This window comes from Melozone crissalis, unplaced genomic scaffold (assembly GCF_028551555.1).
Source record: "Melozone crissalis strain CALT ecotype California unplaced genomic scaffold, PUWL_Pcris_2 ptg000014l_1, whole genome shotgun sequence".
Taxonomy (NCBI): domain Eukaryota; kingdom Metazoa; phylum Chordata; class Aves; order Passeriformes; family Passerellidae; genus Melozone; species Melozone crissalis.
In genome coordinates, this window is record NW_026535792.1 from 13,593,267 (window position 1) to 13,615,697 (window position 22,431).

The 22,431-nt window shown below is 40.7% G+C and overlaps 1 protein-coding gene across 4 annotated transcripts in view; it reads left to right on the forward strand.

Moving 5' to 3' along the window:
• Positions 1-5,205: 5,205 nt before the first annotated feature.
• The window catches only part of MYZAP (myocardial zonula adherens protein), a 52,573-nt gene continuing 35,347 nt past the window's right edge, over positions 5,206-22,431 (forward strand). Inside the window, exons 1-3 of one of the 4 annotated variants that reach the window (XM_054272580.1) lie at positions 5,206-5,282; positions 12,221-12,310; positions 20,632-20,790. In XM_054272580.1, coding sequence (XP_054128555.1) covers positions 12,221-12,310; positions 20,632-20,790 — 249 coding nt within the window. In that variant the 5' untranslated portion in view covers positions 5,206-5,282. Of the gene's footprint in view, positions 5,283-5,786; positions 5,860-6,260; positions 6,375-12,220; positions 12,311-20,631; positions 20,791-22,431 lie in introns of those variants that run through there. The other 3 variants (XM_054272581.1, XM_054272582.1, XM_054272583.1) reach the window with 3 other exon arrangements.

Below are 22,431 nucleotides of genomic sequence, written 5' to 3' on the forward strand. Positions count from 1 at the left end.
CCTGAAATATGTCCATTCCTCACACCTGTGGAAGAACTTGCACTCCACAATTTATTTCTGCCTCTAAAATTTCCTTATTTCCTGCCACAATGACAATGCTGGAATCAGAAGAGATCTATCATTTGCTATTATCTCTAGGGAGTGGAACATGATTTTAAATGCAGCTGTCTGGCAATTTAACAGTGGGTGTGCCTGTTTTCTACTCTCCTACCTACCTTAACAGGTTCCATTGCATGACCTGGTCAAGCCACACCCCTGTGTGAACAATGCTGCTGCTCCTGTGCTGCATTATTTTTATATGACATCTCTGCTGAACTGTCCTGCTTGCATGACTGACTAAACCAAACCTGCTGCTGGAGAATGAGTGACAGGCTTCCAGCATTTCATGTGCATCTCGAGCCACATTGCCGTGGGCTGTGACCCACTTGTGAACTGAATGGGAGACCTACATGGAAATGGTGAATTCAGGGGGTGGTACTTTTTCTGCTGAATCAGAACTGCATTGATGCCCTATACACTTCAGCAACATCTGAAGTGATGCTATCTAGATCCCTTAGAATTTGTGACTGAAAAATTAGAGTGCTATCTTTTCATTCAGATACTGACACACATGATAAATTAAACTGTCCTATATTTTTCTCAATCCATTTCATAGTTCTAATTTGATTTTAAATTCCAGGTTTTTTTAAATTTAATAAATCAGAAGTCATGACTATGGAAGTGTACAATTATGCAACTATGATTTATACAAATGCTTAATGAAAAGCCCTCCCAAATAAAGGTAAAAAATACCTTTTAATTGAAAAACCTGCCCTTCTAGGGCTTTCCAGCCTTCTTTAAAATCTTAGTAGTGGTATTTTTTGTTTCTCTATAAAAAACTGCTTTTAACAGTCTGGCTCTACAAATCACATCAACCAGGTGTAATTTTCATTTTTCCCACTGCTCAGGGTACAAACTGTGTGAAATGCACTGACATGGATGCATAAAGGTACACAGCAGAATCCTGGTACTGTTGTCATTACCTGATTGATCGGCTTCAGTGGACTTGCTCTGTGGTCATGCCCAGACACAGCTTTTCTGATTAACCCATTCCCTTTTGTCCCTTCTGTCTGTTCCAGCAGAAATTACTGTCCATGTGGCATTGTATTACTTATTGACCTATCTAGTATTTTTTGCTTTGTTGGTACATAGTTAAAAAGTATTTTGAGAACTCAACAGGAAGATGGACTTTGAGTAGAAAGTAGGACAATTAAAAGTAAAAGACATTAAAAGAAACATTTTCTACAATTGCAGTCTGTTACTCTACATTATCAGTAAAGATGGAAGCAAGGTATTATTGCAGGTAAGTCCAGGAATTTAATTTTTACTCAATTCAACCATAACTGAAATTATTACATAAAATACATACTGAGGGCTTTGCACAAATAAAATGTGTATTCTGCATTTGAAACTCCTTATGAGGGAATTCCTAATTATAGATTTATGTGTGTGAGATCAGCAGGAAGTCTCTGAGTTTTTATATTATAATCTTACATGGCTAATCTTATATTAGCCATATACCAAGCATGAGAGCAAACAGTTATATCAATAGGTCTGAGAAATGATTTGATGCTTGTAGTTAAACCAAGCTGAACATTCAGGTAGCTGTATGTGTTACATCAAAAGGGTAACAGTAGCTGCAAATGCAGCAAAGATGTATTTGCCAGTGAAAGACAAAATACTACTCAAGAGAAAAACTGCACAGTATTATATATTGGTTTGTATATTGCATATAAGAGCACCTGTGGCAACTGACTTTGGGAGCTCAGTTTCTGATATGTGTCAGGCTGTTTTAGCAGGCTAAAATTTTCACATGAACTATAATATCCAAAAAAGAGAGCCTGATAATTACATGGGGCTGAGCTAAATATGTGTTTGAGAATACAATAGTGAGAGCTGGCAGAAAAAAAGAAATCACTTTCAGGAAACATCATTGGTCAAGCCTCCAGTTCTTACTAAGTCTGATTCTGAAATGTTTTACATGCATCTGTCCATTTGATAATCTCTGCTATGATAGGTTTCATGCCTTAGGGATGATGAAGGCAGAATAGATCTTAATCCCCCTGGAAAGTGAAGGCTATTAGAAGTTAATTATAACCTCATTTTTGTAGCAATGCCAACGGGACTTTATAACCTTAATGACCACAGGTGTGAGTTCTTGTACAATTTGTGACTGCAATTATTCCCAAATCTCATAGGATTAATATTCCACTTGATAATGTGTTACAGGAACTTTTCTTTTTCCTCTGGACTATGTCAGCAGTTAGCCTGAAGATGGACAGGATTTTTTTTTTTTTGATTTTAAAAAAAAATCAGCCTTTTAGCATGTCTACATTTAGGCAATTTGTTTTGGTAGGACCAGGCTACCCACTCCTGCTGTTCTAGGAGGGCAGACCTTCCTCCTCCATGTACTGCATGCTCTACGTCCATCTTGTGATCAAGGGCTTTGCATAGAAAAGCCTGTTGATCCTGTGCCATCCCACTTCATTTTTCCTACAGCATAATGATCTTTGGGCCTCCTGGGAAAAAAATATTTCAGTAATGCTGGTGATAGGAAACAGGGTAGTTACAAAAAACCAAAGGTGTCTACACTTTAAATTTCTTGCTGTTTCCATGTAATTATATTAGCTTTTTCACAATAACTATTGCTTCAGATATTCATACTGTAGTGTAATTGTGTAATTAACCTACTGTGCCTTTGGACCATTGTAGTCAGAAAGCACCAGCAGGTTTCAAACTGAAAGCTCAGCATCCTGGTTGGATTATGTTCTGCCACCATATTGTATATTGTCTATGAGCAGTCTGTATGATAATGTATATGTTTTGGGCAGTCTGTCCAGCTGTAAAAATCAGCAGAATGGAGTTATTTCAGTGAAACTAATTCCTAAGGAGTTATTTACTTTTTATTCCTCCATCTTGTTTCTGTAAACTACTGCCATCTCCCAAGCAGAGTATGAAGGGCTCCCAGCAGTGTACAATGACTCTTGCAGGAAAAAAGAGCTGTAAACTGTGGCAAATCTACTTCAGATTATCAGAACCAAGGAGGTAAGGTCATGGGACCTGTTTCAGGAACAAGCTGAAACCAAGCAGAGACTTCTCCCTGAGGTGTCAGGGAGCGAAAGAGGGAGACTGTGGAGAAAGAGGGAGTGACTGTGTTAAACTTCCAAAGGGGGTGAGAGAGACTGGAAAACGTGGAGTAATGAGCTGCAGCCATGAATATGTGCAGAGTGTGCCCAAGGCAAGCAAAGCTGGGCATGGGAGCACCTTTGCAGAGCAGAGGAGACCTGTTGCTTGCTAGAAGCTGTCACCTCTAGTACTGTTGGTGGGGAGTCAATCCTGCCCAAAGGACAAAGGAGTGTCAGAGGTCCTTTGACTGGGGAGCTACCAACAATGCAAACCCACATTCTGGGGACCTTCTGAGTTGTAAGCCTGTCTTCATGTTTCATAGCCCTAATAGCTTGTTATCCATGAACTTACCCAGCTACTTTTTGGGAACATTTAAACTCTTCATGATCAGTGATTCTTCTGACATAATTTTCACACAGAAATGTGGTGCCCAGTTTTCTTCAAATCCACTGTTCTCAAAGGCAGGAAATAATGAATAGCTATTCCCTGTTAACTTCTGCATACAAGTCATGATCTTCTATGCCTCTGTCACCCATTCCCTGCCACTGTCTTTTGTCCAAGCCGAAGATCACAAATTTGCTTCTCCTTTCTTAATCCAAAAATAATTCTAGAGTTCTTTTTTTCAGCTTTGCTGTGTATGTCCCATATTGCTTCAACAGCTTCTCTTGAACTTTCTTTTTGCCACCTGGGGAGTCCCAGATGTTCACTGCATACCAGTGGTTGGCTACATAATTCCTTTAGTGTAGGCAGAGCTTTGGGGATGAAAAAAAGTTGTTCCAAATGTTGCTTTCATGCAGAAGGGTCACACAGGCTACACAAGGCTGCAAATGGTTGCATGGTCAAGTAGCAAGGCAGCAAACAAATTACTCTCATTGCTACACTTGTGATCTTGTTGGCAGGGGAAGGGAAGGTGTTTCTGAGAGTGTCCAAAATAGGGAGACTACTCACCATGCATGTAGGTTATTTTTTCTTGGAGGATACTAATTTGAGGATTAAAATGAAGATGCTCCTTTTCAAACTAATATTGGTAAATCAAATAAACATACATTTCTGCTATTTTCCAAGAAATGGAGAGAGCTGAACTAAAATAGATGCAACTGAGAAAATAATATTTTTATTGTCTGTCTATTATTCATGGACAAGTCTTTTCCTCATCTGCACTTATAAGATTTCCATCAAAATTATCAATATTCTCAAAGTTGATGCAGACCTTGAAAATTTTCCCAGAGATCTGATTATTGTGCCTTACTCTCTTATGTCAGTGATTATTGTGCCATACTTTTATCATATAGGAAGGGAGGTCCTCTTCCCTCGTGTACTGCAAGTTTAGTCTCTGACTGTTCTTAGAAAAGCAGTTGTGTTTGTGCCTTGCAGCAACTGGGCAGCCCCACATACACACCTTGTTCCAGAGGGAAATACAGTCCAGAAGATACAACTTGTAACTAACCAGAGCCATCTCCCAGGTCTGTGAAATCCTTCTCAGCTGCAACCACAGAGGTCACCAGGTGTCTGCATACCAGAATTTAAATAGATTCACCAGAATGACCAGGAACACGTGGTAAGGGATAACCCCACGGGTAGACAACATACTTGTGAAGGAACATGTTCCTGTTAAAGATGACACACCTATTATCCACCTGCAAACCCACAAAAGCAGCATTACAAGCAGGACTTAAGACAGGGGGTGATTCATAGGGAAATGCAATTGTTTGTAGGAACAAGATACTTTGCCACAAAAAGAAATGTGTAACACTCAATCTTGCCTTGAGAGAAATCCAAATACAAGTGGATGTTCTAATTCATCTGCCTTGGGCTATATTACCTTCCCCAGGAGGAGAAGAGAATAGTAATTGGGAAAACAGCAAAAAAGATGCTGAGTACTAAATGCAGACCCTTCATTCATTCCTCTGTGCTGGGCAATGATTTCTTCCTCTCTTGCTCAGATCCTTGTCATGTTGATAGCTCAATATCCTGCCCTGGGGACAGAGAGCTGAGAGGAGGAAGGGAGCAGAGGCATTGTACACAGAGAGGGTGAGACACCCATAGTTCAGTGCAGTTTCTATTTTTCCAATGCAGATTTCTTCTCTTCAGCTCTCTGGTCATTACCATCTTAACAGGTAAGGACATTGCGTAGCCAGAACTCTCTTTTCTGGTGGTCTTAATTTAATTACATGAAGACAGGAGATAAATTATTTTTAAAATGTTGTTTAAGTTATTTGTTCTGTCATTTCTTTCAAACAAAAGCATCTTCTTTGCTTATAACTCCCTTGATTACTGAGGAATGTAGTGCTCCTGACAGATGCCCCAAGGCTGCAGATGAAGACTGTGTGCCTAGGCCATGTAGGGCGGTATAGGTTATGGCGTTCCCTCAGCCCAGATGCGGAAGAACTGAGCATCTGAAATGCTGAAGTCCACACCTGCACTCTGGCTCGGGGCCAGCCGGCTCGGGCAGACCACGCTCACCTTGTCGGACCTTTGGCACTGAGGCGGATGCTGCCATCCACGCACTGAGCTGCACCGGCTTGGTGCCTGTCAACCCCGAGGCTGGCTGGGATCTGCGTGTTTTCTGATGAGCCTGGTACCCATTCCTGGAGCACGGACAACAACTGTCAGCCTGGGTGGCTCACGAATTGCCGTGGGAAGAAGAGGAGGACAGTGTTCAGCTTTCACATAACACTCTTACAGCGCTCAGAGGTGGGTGCCGGAGATCGGGACTGAGTGGCCGCCAATGGCTCCTGCGAGCCCTAACCCCTGTTTTGCGGTGCCAGAGGTGGCTGTGTGACAGATGGACCTTTCTGGGTCTGCCCTCGAAGCTCCTCTCCCCAGGCTGCGCCCCGACACCCAATATTCCCGTGTGCAGAGGGAACGCCACCCTGCCCTGGCGCCTCAGCGTCCCACAGCGACTTTGCCCAGTGTCACGGCACGGGAGGAAATCGGGCACTTGGGCGGCCCGAGAGCCGGCGCGGGGCCGCGAGTTCCGCGGGGCGGAGGGGGAAGCGGAGCCCGCGCAGCCCCGGCCCGCCCCCGCCCGGCCCCTGCGGCCGCCCGCGGCCAAGTGCGCGGGGGCGGAGCGGCGGCGCCGGCCCGAGGAGCCGCAGAGAGCGCTGGCCCGACGGCCCGCGGGGATGCTGCGCTACAGCTCGGGACTCACGGTGACCGCCACCACCCCCCGGAGGCCGCCCGGCGACGGCGGCCGGTCCCGGCGGAAGGTGCGCGGGGCAGCGCGGGGGGGCGGCGGGGAGGTCCCGCGGGCGGGGTCGCGGGGCGAAGCGGAGGTTCGACATCCCCCCTCGTGGAGTTACCTGCGGAGCGCCTTCCTCTTTTTAACACCCCCCCCCCCCCCCTTTTCCTTATTTTCAGTACTTTCGGGTGAAGCTTGGGGTGTGCGAGAGCATCTTTTTGTGCGGTGTTTGTAGGTGTGGGGAAAGGAAGAGTTTTTGGGGAGTCCTGCAAGGCTTTTGTAGTTCTAGATCCTGGCCTGTTCTGTAAATCTGCGAGGAAGGTGTACTTGTGTTGAAGACTTACCCCGCATCATTGCAATGTGCCTGGATATTTACAATGCGAACTCGCCTATCCTATCCTGAGAAAGCTCACTGTAATGATTTAGATGGCAATAGTAATTTAACTGTTTAATCAGTTCCTCAAATGCAGATATGTAATTTGCTGATTTTAAAAAATTTTTCATAAATGCACTAAATAACAATCATCTCTTAATCTGTTGGGCTTCTAAAAAGTTGTTAAAACTCAGGCAGATATGATAGGAATGTGTCTACAGCCACTCAGCTTTAAATAGCCCTTTTCTTGCTTCTGTAACTACACTGCTATCATTGTGAATGTTGATTCCACATGAGAAGAAAGAAATCAAAAAAAGTGATAATCTTATTGTTGCCAAACATCCATATGACCATGATGTTTCTTGAATTATATAGTTATTGTTTTGATGCTTCAAAAATATGAGTTCATAATCTAAAAAATGAGGAATGGTTTTACATGATAGCAAGAAAGTCAGAGTGGTCTTCCTGACAAAAAGATCCCTGGTCTTCATAAAAAAATGAAATTGCTCATACATAAGAAAAATTACAGTGACTTGAAAATCATAGGTATGTTCCCTATATGTCTTCTGTGTTCCAATTGAGTTTCCCTGTTCTAGTATTTCTTAAAAAAGTTACAGTAAGGGAACTTCTGTTCAGGTGATAAGCTTCTTATTTTAATCCCCTTGATAGATTTCTTGGGAATGATGAACTGCATTTGATACATTCTTTTAAGAAAACTGGTGAATTTAATTTGTGACTGCAACCCACTGGGAAGCTGTTGTTCCTTTTTTTAGTGAAGTGTGGCTCCCTTACCATGAGTTGTCAGAAGAGGGGAAAGAGACAATTAGAATAACTGCTGAATAAAAGGAAGATGTGTGTCACATCCCTGTGTGCCTGTGGTCAGGAAAGTGCCCTTTAATTGTGTGTGGAATCTCAGGGTAGAGATTTCATAAATGGAGCAGACTAATTAACAGATAAATGACCAGAGAAAGTACTTTCTTCTTTGCTTTTTAGAACTGAAATTAAACAAGCACTGTTTGTCTGCTTTCACCTTCAAAGGTCTAAAGCCAACAGTCAAAGGGAAGGATTTTTAGCCACTGAGCTGATAAGGTAGTAGGTAGTTATTCTACAAACATGTTATCCCCATTTCTTTTGTCAGTATCAATAGTATTAAATTCTGGTGATATAGAACTCCAGGGCTGGTTTGAAGCTTGCTCAATATTGAACCACATCTTTTTTTTCTGTGGGGATCCTGTAAAATGCTTAGAGACTGGCTGCTAGTAGAATAGCCTGTTTTTTTCTGTTGCTGTACTAGTAATTTTTGTTATTCTAGAACAGCATTGCTCATTAATTTAACAATTAATTTTAATGAAAAAATCTATAATTATTTCAGCCTATAGTTAATTCTGATTAATGCCTTTCTGGATGCTTTGTTTTTTGGAAAGGGGGAAGAAGAGGCTGAAGAACATTACTTAAACTGAATCTGTCATCTGTATTTGTTTTAAGTTGCACCCTAGTGATTTGAGTAGGGTGGTAAACATACATGTGGATTGTGGATCTGGGCCATGGATTCTCAACATTTTAAACTAAACTAGATTGGGTTTTTTTCTTAACTGCCATATTGCAGTAGCTCTCCTCTGTGCTGCCCCACTAGCCTCTTAGAAATTTGGTAAAAAACCATATTTTCACCTATCACTTTTCATTGCATTTAAGGAAGCTTCCAAGGTCTGGTGTTGTGTTGGGGTGAACCTCTCCGGTCCTTGCTTTCCTGTCTGTGTCTTTGTTTCACAAATGATGTCAGATGAGCTTTGGAAATGCCACTCATGGGTTGTTGGTGTCAAAAAGCCAGGAGGGAGCATAAAATGTTGGCATAATTAGGATTATTAATAATGTTGATTTGCCAAAGCTGCAGATGCTGCAAATTAAACAAAAGTCAGACAGTCTTGTAGGACTGTTAGAAAGATACCTTGTTCTTCTTCTACCCAGTATTTATTTTTAAAATTTATGCTCACAAAGTTACAATGTTAATGACATTAAGGTAAGGTGGAAGTCATGTCTGTCCCTGTTTTCTCTCACTTGTTCTTACTGTCAGTAAGCAGATGAAGGAAATTGAATTGCAGCTCTGTCCCTGTTGGAGTAGTTCTCGTTCTCCTCCCCATTTTCTTTCTGCATTGCCCAGTTTGTTTCTGGAAATTACTTTTTCATCCTCAGTTGCACGTTATCCTGCCACTGTTTGGCACTGAGTCGAGGCTCTTCCTGTCAGGATTTCATTTCCATTTTAAGGCATCACTACAGCAGTGTTTGCTGTGGGAGGAGGGCTTGCTGTGATTTCCATGTGAGCCTGCTCATTGATTTGGTAAGGAAACTCACCGACAAATGGCACAGTGTGTTGTTCCTTCAGGAAGCCCTGCAGAGCAAGAACAGTGCATGTGCAGTGTTCAGAACTGCTTCTGGGGGCTGGAGGAAAAAGCAGTGCCTGTTGGGTTTCCTTTCCAGTCTCTGTAGTGTTTCTGAATTTTAGCAGATGGGTCTGTAGTCCTGTCCTTAGGTAGAATGCATCTGATGCCTAGAGGAGCAGGACTGCATGGCTACTTTATACATTTGTGCTGTTTCCCCAGGGATGCTGAGGAAGTCCCATTGTTGTAAACAATGGCAGAGTACAGCCAGTGTAAGTTTGTTCTAGCAAGGAACTGGGTGGTTCTGTGCCACAAGCCTTGCTGGGCACAACTTCAAGGCTGGAATCCTTATGATTGCCAGTTGGGGTGGGGTGGGGTAAGTCATTTGGGGGTAATAGATAAGGCAAGGTGAAAAGGGCAAGAAAAAATAGCTTAAATGATGACAACCTTGTGTTGTACAGTGGTTTTAGTCTCAACAAATGACTGTTGTTAATTTATATTTCCAGTGTAGTTGTGATGACATGACTACTGTCTGTATTGGACTTCTGTGATTTCCTTCATAGCAGTCCTGTGACACCTGTGATGTGAAGGGCAGTCGTATTCACTCACTCTGTACAGGTACAGAGATAATTACTTATTTACAATCACTGTAGTGTGCATCTCTGTTAGCTATAATTAGCCTCATACTGATTAATAGGCAAGTTATTTGCTTCAGAGATTCATACACAGCCTCATTCTCCTAACTTGAGTTGCCAGTCATTATCTACTTCTAGTTATTTCAGGCACTTTTAATGTTTCATCCTAGCAATATGTTAATTCCATTTTGTCCAGTTTTCCTTTGTTCAAAATCACTGTAAGAAAAAGGTGGCCTCATCTATCACCTCCTGCACAGCACAAATTCACTTCTATTTCCTATTTATGGCTCTGGCCTTTGTTTGCCTTCATGGAGGAATGCCAGTCTGTGTTTCCCTTCTTGTTGTAAACAGGAATGTTTTAAGAGGAAAGAGCCTTAATAAGCTAATAGGAGGAAAGGGCATGAAGAAATAGATGAGGAAAGGTGAAGTTAGTTACCTTATGAATCAATGAGTTCTAAAGATGAGGAATTTATTATTATTATTATCTGGATAACTAATCTGTAAGTAGGAAGTACCACCAGCTTCTGTAGTATATGGAGACAGTCTGGTGTTCTTAGAACAAACCTAGCAGCCAATCAGTATCAAAAGCCAATGTACCAAGTTTCATAATTTTAGAATGCATTTCATTGTTTCAGTGTTCTTTAGCAAATATGAAAGCATAAACTGCTTTTAGGTTTTGGGGGCTTTATGTCACTTTGTGGCTTCTTGTCCTAGATTTTCCATCATATAGATAAATGATAAATTAATAGGGAGGAGGCCACTGCACAAAATATTGATTTTACAGATATGTCTACAGAAAAGGTTATATTTCACCTTAATCTTCTTATATACTTTCCCCCCTTTTTATTCTTTATAATACAGACACATCTCACATATTTTGTAAGAACTTTATCTATCTTAGGACACTGTTTCTTACTGCCCTTGCAGACCTGAAAGACCAAACTGAGAGGAAGATGGAAGGCAGTACCTAATATTTCTAAAATACAGCTGAGAACATACCAGTAGTCTAAATGCTATTGATTTGTCCTCTCAACAGATTCAAAGGAATGCCAGAAAAAAATAGTGAAGTTGCAGATAGTTCTTCCAATTGTTTTTTCTTGGGAAGAAGAAAAAATTAAAGCCTGTTTGAAAAGTTGAAAAAGGTCTTTTGTCTGGCAATGGAAAATAGGGATGTGATGTTGTGATGCTGAATAGTGGTCTCTGAGAAAGTTGTATTGTAAAGAGGTTTGAAAATGCAGTCAAGGCAGCTTAAATGATTTGAAAGGTAGTTGGAAGCAATGAATTGTGAAATGGTAACATTTGGGGTGCATGGGAAGGGCTTTGCTGCAGTGCTCTGAATGCAGTGAGCAGAATTTATTGCCATTTTCAAGGCAAAAGGAGGTGCTGTAATGACCAAGATGTAAGCTGTTAGCTGGGACAAGTGCAGTGGGAAGGTGGGTGTGAAAGAGAGACACATTCAGCATGACTTCAGGAGAAACTGGAGAGATCCAGATCAGTGAGATGCTGGGCTGTAGAACAGTGATGTTGGCCCACAGTAATCATGAAAGAGATACTTAAGAGGTTTAGAGGAAGAGCTTTAAGAGCTCTCTTTGTTGCCAGCAGACAGCTGGGATTTTACAGGAAAGTATTGTACAGCTTTGAATTTGGACAGCCAAATTTCTCATTTCATCATTTGCTATGCTCTGCTTAGGACTTAGAGCTTTTCCCACAAAAATGTCTCATGAATAGGACTAAGACTGAAAGTTTTAACAGAGCTTTTTCCACAAAAATGTCTCATGAATAGGACTAAGACTGAAAGTTTTAACCAAGTTTTTTGTATGAAATGTATTGCTTGAAAAACACCATTAAAGCAAAGATGTCTCAGCCCAAAGCAAGGCAAACTGCAGCTGGGTACAGAACAGTACCATGCCTGCTGGCAAGAGAATGGCTGTTCTAAAATCAGATGGGAAACAACACCTCTTAACTTTTTTTCTGAAGTGTTTTGAAGCTTTACAAACAATTTGTATGTACCAGATTTCAAGAATGCTCCTATTTAGTGCAGTTGCAGTAGTGAGGTATCCTTGAATTAAATACTTGGCTATATGCTGAGCAGAAAAGAATTTACTGTAAAATACACTCTGTGTTTCTAAATAATCCCTTTTGATGAATAAAAGTATGCCAAATCAGCAAGCAAAATTCAGAAAGTAGAAAATTATGTTCGTTGTTCTGTTATCTCAGCTCTCAGTGTCATTTATGAGTACCTAAGAACAATTTGTTGATTGAAATGGATTTTTGCTATTTCAGTTATGTAATTATGGGAATGCCCTTGAATTATTTTTTGCCAGCTAAAAACCCCTTTAATGTTTAGTAATAATAATAATGATAATAATAATAAGCTGTGTGGTAGAAAACAGAAAATAGAAAGTTCAAAGCTGAATCTCAGTACCGTTCGTTCTGTAAAGCAAATTGTTAAAATCATTTTTGTAACACATAAATCTTGTTCTTCTTTCAGATGAATGTGTGTAGGCTACGTTTAACAGTGCCACCTGATGAAGTGCCACAGCCTGAACAGGGACCAAAGGAAACCGAGAGAAAGAAAAGTGTAAGTTTTAAAAATCACAGTTAAATTCTCTATAAATAAGAAGTAAACATTGCCCTCCATAGATGTTGATATTTGTTGTTTTAGCAGCCCAAAGCCCAGTCATCTTAGAAGATTTAAGAACATGTGGAAGGCCATCAGGTTGGGTGTAAGCTTTGAGTCTAAACTGTGGAATTAGGGATGGCAAAACTGCATGCAAAATATAACAATGGTAGAGGAACAACAGAGATTGTAGATTATTTGTGACTGAGATACCTTTAAAACTTGATTATTTCATATTTATGTATCAAAGAGCAGGAAACTGCTACTAGGAACATGGTCCTGTTCTTGATCAGGATCCTCTTGATCCTAAAAGAGCACTTTATATTTCATGTGCAAGATTTGAGCATTAATGTAGTTGGTGTGCTGGGGACGGTTGATGTTTGTGTGTGCCAGCTAATTTCAGTAAAGGGTGATGTACAAATAAGAAATTAAAGAATTCAGGATTGTTCTGAAGGAAAGCGATTTTGAAGGTCATGTGCTTAAAAGAGTTCAGAAGGCCATTTGTTTTGCAGAAGTGCACACAGAAAAAAAAATTTACAATCTCCTTTGGTGCAGAACTTGTTCTTTAAGAACTGTTCACTGCAAGAGATGATGTTTAATTAGTCTTAAGGATGAAGACTAAAAAGGGAAGCTGGAGGGCTCCACAACTTCATCACATTTATACTCTGATAAACCAAAATTAAACAATTTGATGAAGTTTGCTAGACTCAATGTCTGACAATAGGAAGTATGACAACAGAAAGACAATAATGGGGTTTAGTAGAAATAATTTCTTACGAGATAATTAAAGGCAAAAATTACTGTGAAAGGCATTCTAAGCAATAAAAATAATTGCAAAGTAAAATTCTCAAGATAAGGATAACTTATCAGTTGTTTTTTGTCCTGGAATCTTTTGCACACTCAGGTTTTCATACACTGGTCTAGCAGAGTAATTGGTTCTTCAGGATCTAGAAATGTTACTTACAGAATAGTTTAAATAGACCTTAATGCAAACTATATTTGGGCTACCATTAAATAGTAATAATTCATTTTGTACAGAGGTGTTTAGGTGTAGCACTTAGAGTAACTTCTCTGTCAGTCTCTTGTCAGCTTTTATGAGATTGCAGCAACCCTCAGACTGGCCTAAGTTTATGGGCCCATTGCCCTAAGAGGAATCTGAGTTTGCTTTTGAGGAGGATAGGTATTTACTCATGCCTTACTCACTTTATGGTTCTGAGTAATGTGATAATGAGAAAGAATTGTTAAGGGTTAGGACTGGACAACTTCTTATGTAGTGACTTTCTTATGTAACCAATGTTTTTCTCTGTGGTACCATGTATTTAATGAGCTGCTATTTTCCCTAAAATACAAGTAAAGGCAAGTGGGTTTTATATCAGAGAATGTTAAGGAGAGGCTATGAAGATAAAAAATACATTATTTGATTCTATGTGCAAAACAGTGATGTTTAAGTGATGGGTTCTTAAAGCTGAGATCAGAAAAAACCATATGCAATGTAAGTATTGTATGTTCTGAGTAGTTTCTAAAGTTTAGTACTTTGACACAATTGAAAGACTTAAAAGTCAGGCTTCAGAGCTAGGTGGGATCTACTCAGCCAATTTCATAGCAATTAAAAAACACAGAGGAATTGTACCAACTACTTGTGTTTTATAATTTCTGTGTGATAAAGAAAAATAGCCATGGTGTATGAAAGCAGCTAGAAAAAATCACTGCTCATGAACTGGTTTTTCCTCATGTCTCTAAAGTCAGACAGCAATGTATTACCTGTAGATTTTTATTGTCTGTGTAATCAATTGCTTTGTGTATTTGAATTAGTTATACAGAAACTTACAGTGCACGAACGCCTCATGATTAGTCATGCTGTGATGCTTTTACTGCACAGTTTAATTAAAAAAACCCTTCTAAAAACAGTAATAATGTATCTGCTGATCACTTGTTTTCAGCTGATGTTTAAGCTATTTTATGTTAATAAAATAGCTTAAAGTACTTTGAGAACAAGTTTTACAAATATTAGATAATCCTTACACAGTCCTGTGAGAACTGTGCCCCTTTTTGGAAATAGAGATAATAGTAATTAGGGAACTGCTCTGTTTTCTACCTTGCACTTTACAATTTAAGGTCAAAAAATCCAGCTTCAGCAAGAATCAAATTTAATATCAGATCCCTTGTTGGAATCTAGTGTTCTGTGCTGACTTTAACTGCTGACTCCTAAGAAAATGGGAACATGAAAAATGCTTTTGGTATTTACAATACATTAATGTGACTTACAGAAATGAACTGCAGGGGTAATCTGTGGGATTGCAGAGTTTTTGCTGGAGTTCTCAGCCAAGTCAGGCGGTCAGAGCCTGGCTGCAGGTGCTCTCCTGTTTGGGCAGGACAAGTCTCTGCCTCTGCTGCTGAGGGAGGAGAGAAAAGACCTTGCAGTGTCGGAGGGAATGCCAGAAAACTATAAATACACCATGGCGTGACATTTGGTTGTAATCTCCTCTTTGAAATCTTTCATTAGAAGGAGGTGATTTTGAGCTGCCCTAATGTGACATGGTGCTGGCTCACTGTGTTTGTTACTTCTCTGCATCTCTCAGGCTCAGTACCATTAAGAGGTGTTTCAGTTCAGAATCAGGAACTGCACAGCAGCCCTTGCTAGTGCTGATCCTCCCAATAACTTGTTTTGCTGCTTGATGTCAGATCAGAAGGAATTCTTTATCAATTCTGTTGGTAGCTCTTGCCTTAGCCTTTTTCATTGGAGTCCAAACTTGGCAGGAAATTTATGCTGTATTTCATTCAATCTGTATCAGTGCAGTAAGTTTCTAGATTAACTTTTTTACTGCTATGCATCCATTGAATAAAAATGAACGTGTAAGAGATTAAAAATGAAATTATGGATCTGGGTGGTTTTGTTGCAAGAAAATTGCTGCAGGCAATACTGTACTAGGGTGGCCTCTCCCTGCCTTTTGTGACAGGCTGGCAGATGGTACAGAGCTAGAAACTGATCTCAGAAACTGAAGGGGGAGAGAGTTTGTGTCAGGTTGAATTTTTTATACTCATATTTAGGATATGAGACCCTGAAAGAAGCATATGAGAACTTAACCCACAGGTAGAGGCTGTTGGTTAGGTTGTTTGAATTTTTAGTACTTTAGGTAGAGAATCACAAACTATTCTGATTCTGTTCCTTTATTCCTGTCCATGACAGACAATGGGTGACAGTAGTGTGAGGCTGTTTACTTCACCATGAAGTACAAAGGAATGTTGTGCTTGGCAGATTGTATGCAAAATCTGCATATCCTGAAGCCTCTCTTGTCTTGCATAATAAAGGGCTACCAGACAATTGTATTGTCCCTCTTTGGGATTGGGCTTGTTTTATCCATCAGTCTCTTTCTTCACTGTCGTGGTTAAATTTGGAAGTGTCGTTGGAAGCTGCAGCTAAGCTTTTGAGGGCAGAGTGTGAAGATTTGTATAGACAGACATTTCTTTTTCATTTGGATACATGGACAAGAGAATGAAAATGAGATAACACTCTGGAAATTTGTGTCACTTTACTATCTGTGGCTTTCAGCCAAGTTTGAGCAGTGTTTAGTCTTAAACTCAGGTTGGTACTTTGGCTGCATATATCCTCAAACACTTTAATTTTCTTGGTTTTTTAAACATCCCAACTAAGAACTGGAACTCTTTTTACTTCCTAAACAAGAATACAGAAGCATGGCAAATTTTCCTTTTCCCGGCCAAAAAACAAAGTAGGCTGTAAAGAAGCCAGAAGGGGAATTTGCTCCTGTACATCATGGTGAGAATCAAGCAGAAACTTTTGTCAGGCCTGGTTCAAGAATATGAGTGCAGGGAGTGTGGGGCTGTGGTGCACATGGAATCTAGGACAGCTATTTTCTCTGCTGCTGCCAGCCCACTCCTGTCAGCAGAGCAGAACTTGTACCTGAAAAAATGTGGTTCATCTGCTACAGGTGATGTTACTGTTTCTCAGCCTCTCCAGCACTGGTCCCTTGATTTTTGACTCGGACTAATTAAGCAACACCTTTGTTAAAAAGAGCACTACATTAAAAATACAGAAAGAATTCTGCTGACTTCTGAGGTTACTGCTGTATTTGTTGTATCTTAGCTTTCCAATGTGTAAACACTGGCATTCTGTGTACAGATTTCAGGGGTTAGATATCACTTTGTATAATGTCTGGCACTTCTCTTTTGAGATGGACACCTAAATTCAGCACCCAAGGAGCTTCAAAGTTGGAAAGTGTTCAGTGATGCTTCTTGCATTCTTCATGAATTTAAGAACACTCATGTCTGTTGTGGCATGTTTTCCCTGTTGTAACACTAGTTTAATGTAGAACATTCCTAAGTGTAACATGATTTTTATGGGCTGTAGAGGAATATGAAAGGACATAAAAACAGAGCTACCTTTTTTCAGAGCACAGTAACTTTTCTTGGTGAGCTCAATGTTATAAATGTGTCATTTTACTGAATAGAAAATATGTAACCTCAGTAACAACATGAATAGTGTTGTTCCTTGTGTAACTAGTGAACAGGTAAAAGATAACTGGATGTTTTAGAAATGCCTGGAATGTGGCTGTTAAGGGAAAGATAAAGCCTTGCTTGACTGATATAATTCTTGTTTACAGTTTTTTTATGGTGTAGGTAAACAGAACATCATGAGTCAGGAAAATTTTAAGGCCACAGGGATACTTAAGACAGACTTGAGTTAAGCAATACATTAGATGTCATTTTTTCTCAAAAAAGATGTGTCTTCTGTGCTTTTGCTTTCAATTTTGGGCCAGGGAGTACAATATATAAGCCTATCTGACTTTCATTTATAAAACTGGTAGATTAGGAAGCAGATCATCCCTCAGTGTTATTTATGTAATGCAAATTAAACCATGGGCCATTGAAAAAACAGCTAAAAACTTAAATTCAGGGTTTAGGTTTGTAATGTCTTCACCTCTTTCATGCTACTTGTGCTGCCTCCTTGGACAGAGACATAAACAGGATGCATGGTAATTATCAAGACTTTTGCAACCTTGGGGTGTAGGCTTCTGTTTTAAATATTTATTAGTTAGGTGCAGACAGTCTGTGTTTCTTTGGTGCATTCTGTGTGAGCACACCAAGTGCAGCTGTCTGTTGCAGACAGGACACATTCCTGCAGGCTGATCATCCTCAGCACATGTCCTTGCTGTCACCTTGGGCTCTCCTAGAACTGACTGTAGGTGCAAAGAAATATTCACAAACTGGTTAAGCTAACTCTGCCTTTTCAGATCATTAGCTCACATTAGAAGGGATTTGGCTGATATTTTGACCTTAAACAGCAATGGTTGATTAATCTAATGAATCCTTCCATCTTAAAGCACTATTCTGGTTAGCTTTACAGTATTTACTTGCTCCTAAATTCTTGCATGTATTTACTTACACTGTTATCTTCACTGAGATGCCTCACTGCAGGTAAGAGTGGAGACCATTGAGGACCTCCTTGGAAAAATATCTGAGTTCTGGGAGTGGGTATGTATGGGACACAGAGGAAAATAATGGGAAGTATGTGACTTTAATACTGTTATGTAGTTCTTGAGCATGTGGAAAATCCAGGATTTGTGAAAGAGGAAGCATGGCAGAGAGGATGTATCAGAGAAAGAAAAGAGAACAAGGCAAAAATGGAAAAACAGTGAAGGGAGAATAATAGACAAAGGTGGATAAAGTAGCTTGAGAGGAGGCAGACTGGCAGAAGTATACCCAGTGCATGCTTACTGCTGCAGCTCTGTGGAGATATTTGAAAACTGAGCTACTTAGCAAGGCCTCGTTTCGAGGCAAAGCTGTGTTGAAAAAGTAGTCAATAAACAAAGCAACCATCTCAGCCCTGACTGTAACCTTTCTCCTAAGAGGAGACTGCATCAGGTGAGCCCTTTTTTGGGCTATTTATACAGAACCCTGAAACTAGCGGTCACTGAGAAGAAATTCAGAGTTACTAAACAGAAAAGGGAGAGTAGAAGATAAGCATGGCTAGAATGGAACAGCAATGAAAAAGGTTAAGGAAACATGAGACCGGTTACTTGTGTAGCTGTTGGCTCACAAATCTTTAAAACAAGCAAGAGCTGAAATTTTAACAGGCACTTGTCTGGGGATTGTGATACAAAGGAAGAATAAGGAGAGGGTAAAAACAATATCCTGTATTTTAAGTAGCTCATAGAACTGGAACAGTCAACATATGATGGAGAGTCCTTTAATCTTCTGAAAGAGAAGTAACAAAGGCATCTTAGGAGGCTTGCGCACATACAGATAACAGGCAAGTTTAGCATTGTTGCAAGAGACATGTAACCAGTCTGTCTTTGTGTGAACCTAATCCTGCATGTACTGTCCATTATAATGGAAATTTAAGTGTCTGTTCATCTCTGAAATACATATGTAAGTGCCATGGGTGATTCTCCAGCTGCAAACCCATTGGTCTGAATTTGTACGTCTTTCCTGGGGAGTGGGGAGGCTGGGAGAGGGGGCATCCTTCAAAGCATTCCTTAGGAATGTGTTCATTATCTAAAAATAAGGAACTTGGTCAGAATTTTTATGCCAGAGCTCTGCAAACAGCACTTTAGACAATTCTGCTAATGTTTCAGAGGCACAAAGAACCTTGGTATTGCTGGCATTCAGCTGTTCACCTCATTAAAAATGGGTGATCATGGGCAAAGGGTATGGATTTATGAATTCTGCTTCTGGTGCCTTGGTAACCTCTAAACAATCAAAGTGATTATTCATTCTGTTATCAGGAAGATGGAAACTTGTGTGTAATCCCTTTTTCCAGATGCAGGGGAGGAGCTGCAATGAACTATGAAAGAAGCTGTACAACCCTGGAAGCAAACAAACACAAAATAATTTTGAGTCATGTCCCCATCTGGTTTCTGTATTTCTCTATTTCTAAGTATGAGATGTAGAACTTTTGTTTGTGCACATCCAAACAGCAAAACAAAACCTCCAATAATACATAATTATGAAACATCTCATTTTGAGGATATGAAGCTTTTCATATAATGTTTTCAAAGTGCAAAATTACATCATGTATAGGTAGGGCTGGTTGCCCAATGTTTTCTTCATTAAGTGGTTTTAAAGCTTTCTTTTCAAATGAAGGCTTACAGCTTTGTTGGTCTATGCCTGAAATGTTCTTTATTGGGTGTCTGCTCTGTGATTGTTCCCCTCCCAGCCCTGCACACACACACACAGAGCTTCAGCAACATGCTTAAACTATTAATGATGTGGTAAAGAAGAGCGTGTAGGATTTACAGTGTTGAGGAAAATCAGTCACTGGCATGTGGGAAGGACACAATAGAAAAATGTCTGTCAATTTTTTAATACAAGTAAGTTTTTCTGTTAATTTCCCCCCTACCTAAAGAAGTATTTATTCTTATATTGCCAGCATAGTTGTGTTGGTTTTGCTCCTAAAAACTGAGAGTGCTGCTGCTTTAGGCTGCAGATGGTGTCCTCTCTTCACTGTCATGGTAAGGACTGGAGGTCTCTAGGAGGCAGCTGCAGATGGATATAAGATGCTGAGCTTTGTTTCTTTAAGCCTCTGTTTGGTGTCAAAGAGGGTATTTAGACAATGCTTAGAATAAAAAAACCAAACCAAACCATATTCTAAAGTCAATGTAATAAATGTCCTCAAGTGGACCTTTATCTGGTATATCCAGCATAAGAAGTAAGTTCAGTAAAACAATCTATGCCTGATTTTTCTCTAGAACTGACCTTTCAAACACAATGTGCAAAGCTTATAAGTAACAGCTGTGTTTCCAAATTCTGCTTTATCTTCAAGAGAAACAGATATTTTCTCTTTTAAAGAGCACTGCCTAAATGTTTTAATTTCAGTTTCTTAGAACTTTCTATGTTTTTTGAGTAAACTTGTGAATTTTTGTTTCCTGCAGCAGGGAGTTTGGGAAATGAGGGATACTTCTTTTGTTGCGAGAGTTTAGAGGGAACTAGCGACCTGACAGTGTTCTGCAAGAATGCAGAAATGTAGCATCTGGTGGTGAATGAAAATAAGCCAGTTTAACCTTTTCTTACATGCCTTTACCTCTCCTTGTACAAGTCAGCCTGTTGTCTCTAGCTGTGCCTACATGACTTCTATTGAAGGCAGTGGTAATTAGACATCTCTGTATTCTTTATCAATTCTAAGTTGGTCATTGCTCTTTCCTAAAACATGAAGGCTGACTCCAAAATGTTTGGGAGTTAGTGTTGGGAGTTATATGTTACTGTGGTTTTATTTTATTTTTTTTTAAATTCTAGTACTGATTTTTTTTTTTTTTTTTAATTTTTAGGAGCTCTACCATGTTCCAAATGGGATGTCTCCAGGGAAGCTCTCTCATGGGATGGTGTATGGTGTTGTGCACCGAACTGACAACAACCATAAGAGAGAAATGGTGGTTTATGGCTGGTCAGCTGATCAGCTGAAAGAGGAGATGAATTACATTAAAGAAGTGAGTTACACTTTGACCTAAAAATTTGTTAAATACCCTTTCCATATATCCATATATTTCCATATCTGTAGAGCTGTGAGAATATAATGGGATGACTGATATCTAGCCCAACATCTCAGTTTGAACTGGGAACCTACTCTGAAACTAGAGGCTGGCCTTGGTAGTATTTGAGTTGGGGAAAAAAGCATGCTCTATACCTGGGAACTGTGCTTGCTGTGGAAGAAGCTATGTAAGGAGACACCGGAAAGGATAAAGTCTCTCTCTTCCTCTGCTTCCCCCAACCCCAAAATCCCCAGCTTGGAAAAGGCTTCTAAATTAGGTGACATAGTAAAGTCACTTGGGTATATTTTGGGGCGGCCTCAAAATAGTCAGCCTAATAAGGATCTTTGTACTACTTTCTCTGTGCCTGCTCATTTATCACAGTTGGCAGAAGATCGCCTGAAAAATAAAAAATGTGTTTCTGATCCTGCTTGAAATTTTTCCCTTCTTGAAACTCAACATCTCTTTGCCCATCAGTCTTTGGCTCTCAGGCTGTGGCAGTAACACCCTAATTACCTCAGGGCAAATCATCTGACCTCTTTCCATCCACCTTCACCGCCCAGGAGGCTGTTGGTCAGAGCTTATTGTGTTACATGCATTCAAGTGCAAACTGAGTTGATAGAGAAGGGAGGAACCCTGAGTCTAGGGAGCAGTGCAAAGCACTGTATCATGTGTGCTCCTTGCCTGCCTGCTCTGTGCCTATCAGCACTTGTTTCTCTCCCTGGGTACACCCAGTTTGCTGGCTCTGGTGTTCACCACTCTCAAGCTGAGGTTAGGGACCAGCAGGGTCTGTCAGTGCTGTGGTGCTGCTGAGGCACACAGGCTGCCTTGGCTGCTGTTTTCCTGCCTAGGTATTTTCTGTGCCCTGCTGGGGTGGTGTCAAGGGACAGGTGAATTGGCACACAGCAGGGCTAGCTCCCCAAACTTGCACTGTCTGTGGTACCTGGGGATTGCTTGGGCTGGGACCATCTCCCTGCCCTTGCCTGTCCTTTGTGGAGGGACACATCACACCAGGTGAACTGCATGTCTTGCTTGTGCATTCAGGGTACTGATGGTTTCAGGAAAAATGGGAAAGACAGGGGAGGAGACATGCTGGCTTTTGCTCTTCTGTCTTCTGGTGTTCAGCTCTGCTACTTTGTGATCTCTGGTCTGCTAGAGTAGTGTTGTCTTTAAAAGCAGAGCCTTAAACAAGAGTCCTCAGCTTGTGCCATGTATTTGCTGACTCAGATAGACCAAAAATGATGGGCCATGTCAGAGCTGCTGACAGCTTCCTCTGCCTGAGTCAAATTTGCATCTTGCAGGAGGGTGTGTGCGTGTGCTTGTGCGTGGGGAGGCACAGGGTGAGTGCTGCTTTCCTGAGGTGCCGGCAGGAGGCAGCTCCCTCCCCTCTTCCCCATCCCAAAGGGATCCCGTGGGTAGGGAGCACTCCCTGCATAGCTCTGGTGGCCAGTGCCCCTCTTTCTGGAAGGCAGGTGGGGATTCTGTGCAGAGCTGCTAAAAACATCTCCTGCTGAAGGTCTGTCCTCACCCTGCTGTGCAGACACAGTAAACTCACTGACCTAAATGATCTGCAATCAGCCTGTGCTTGGTAGAGGTGAGGAA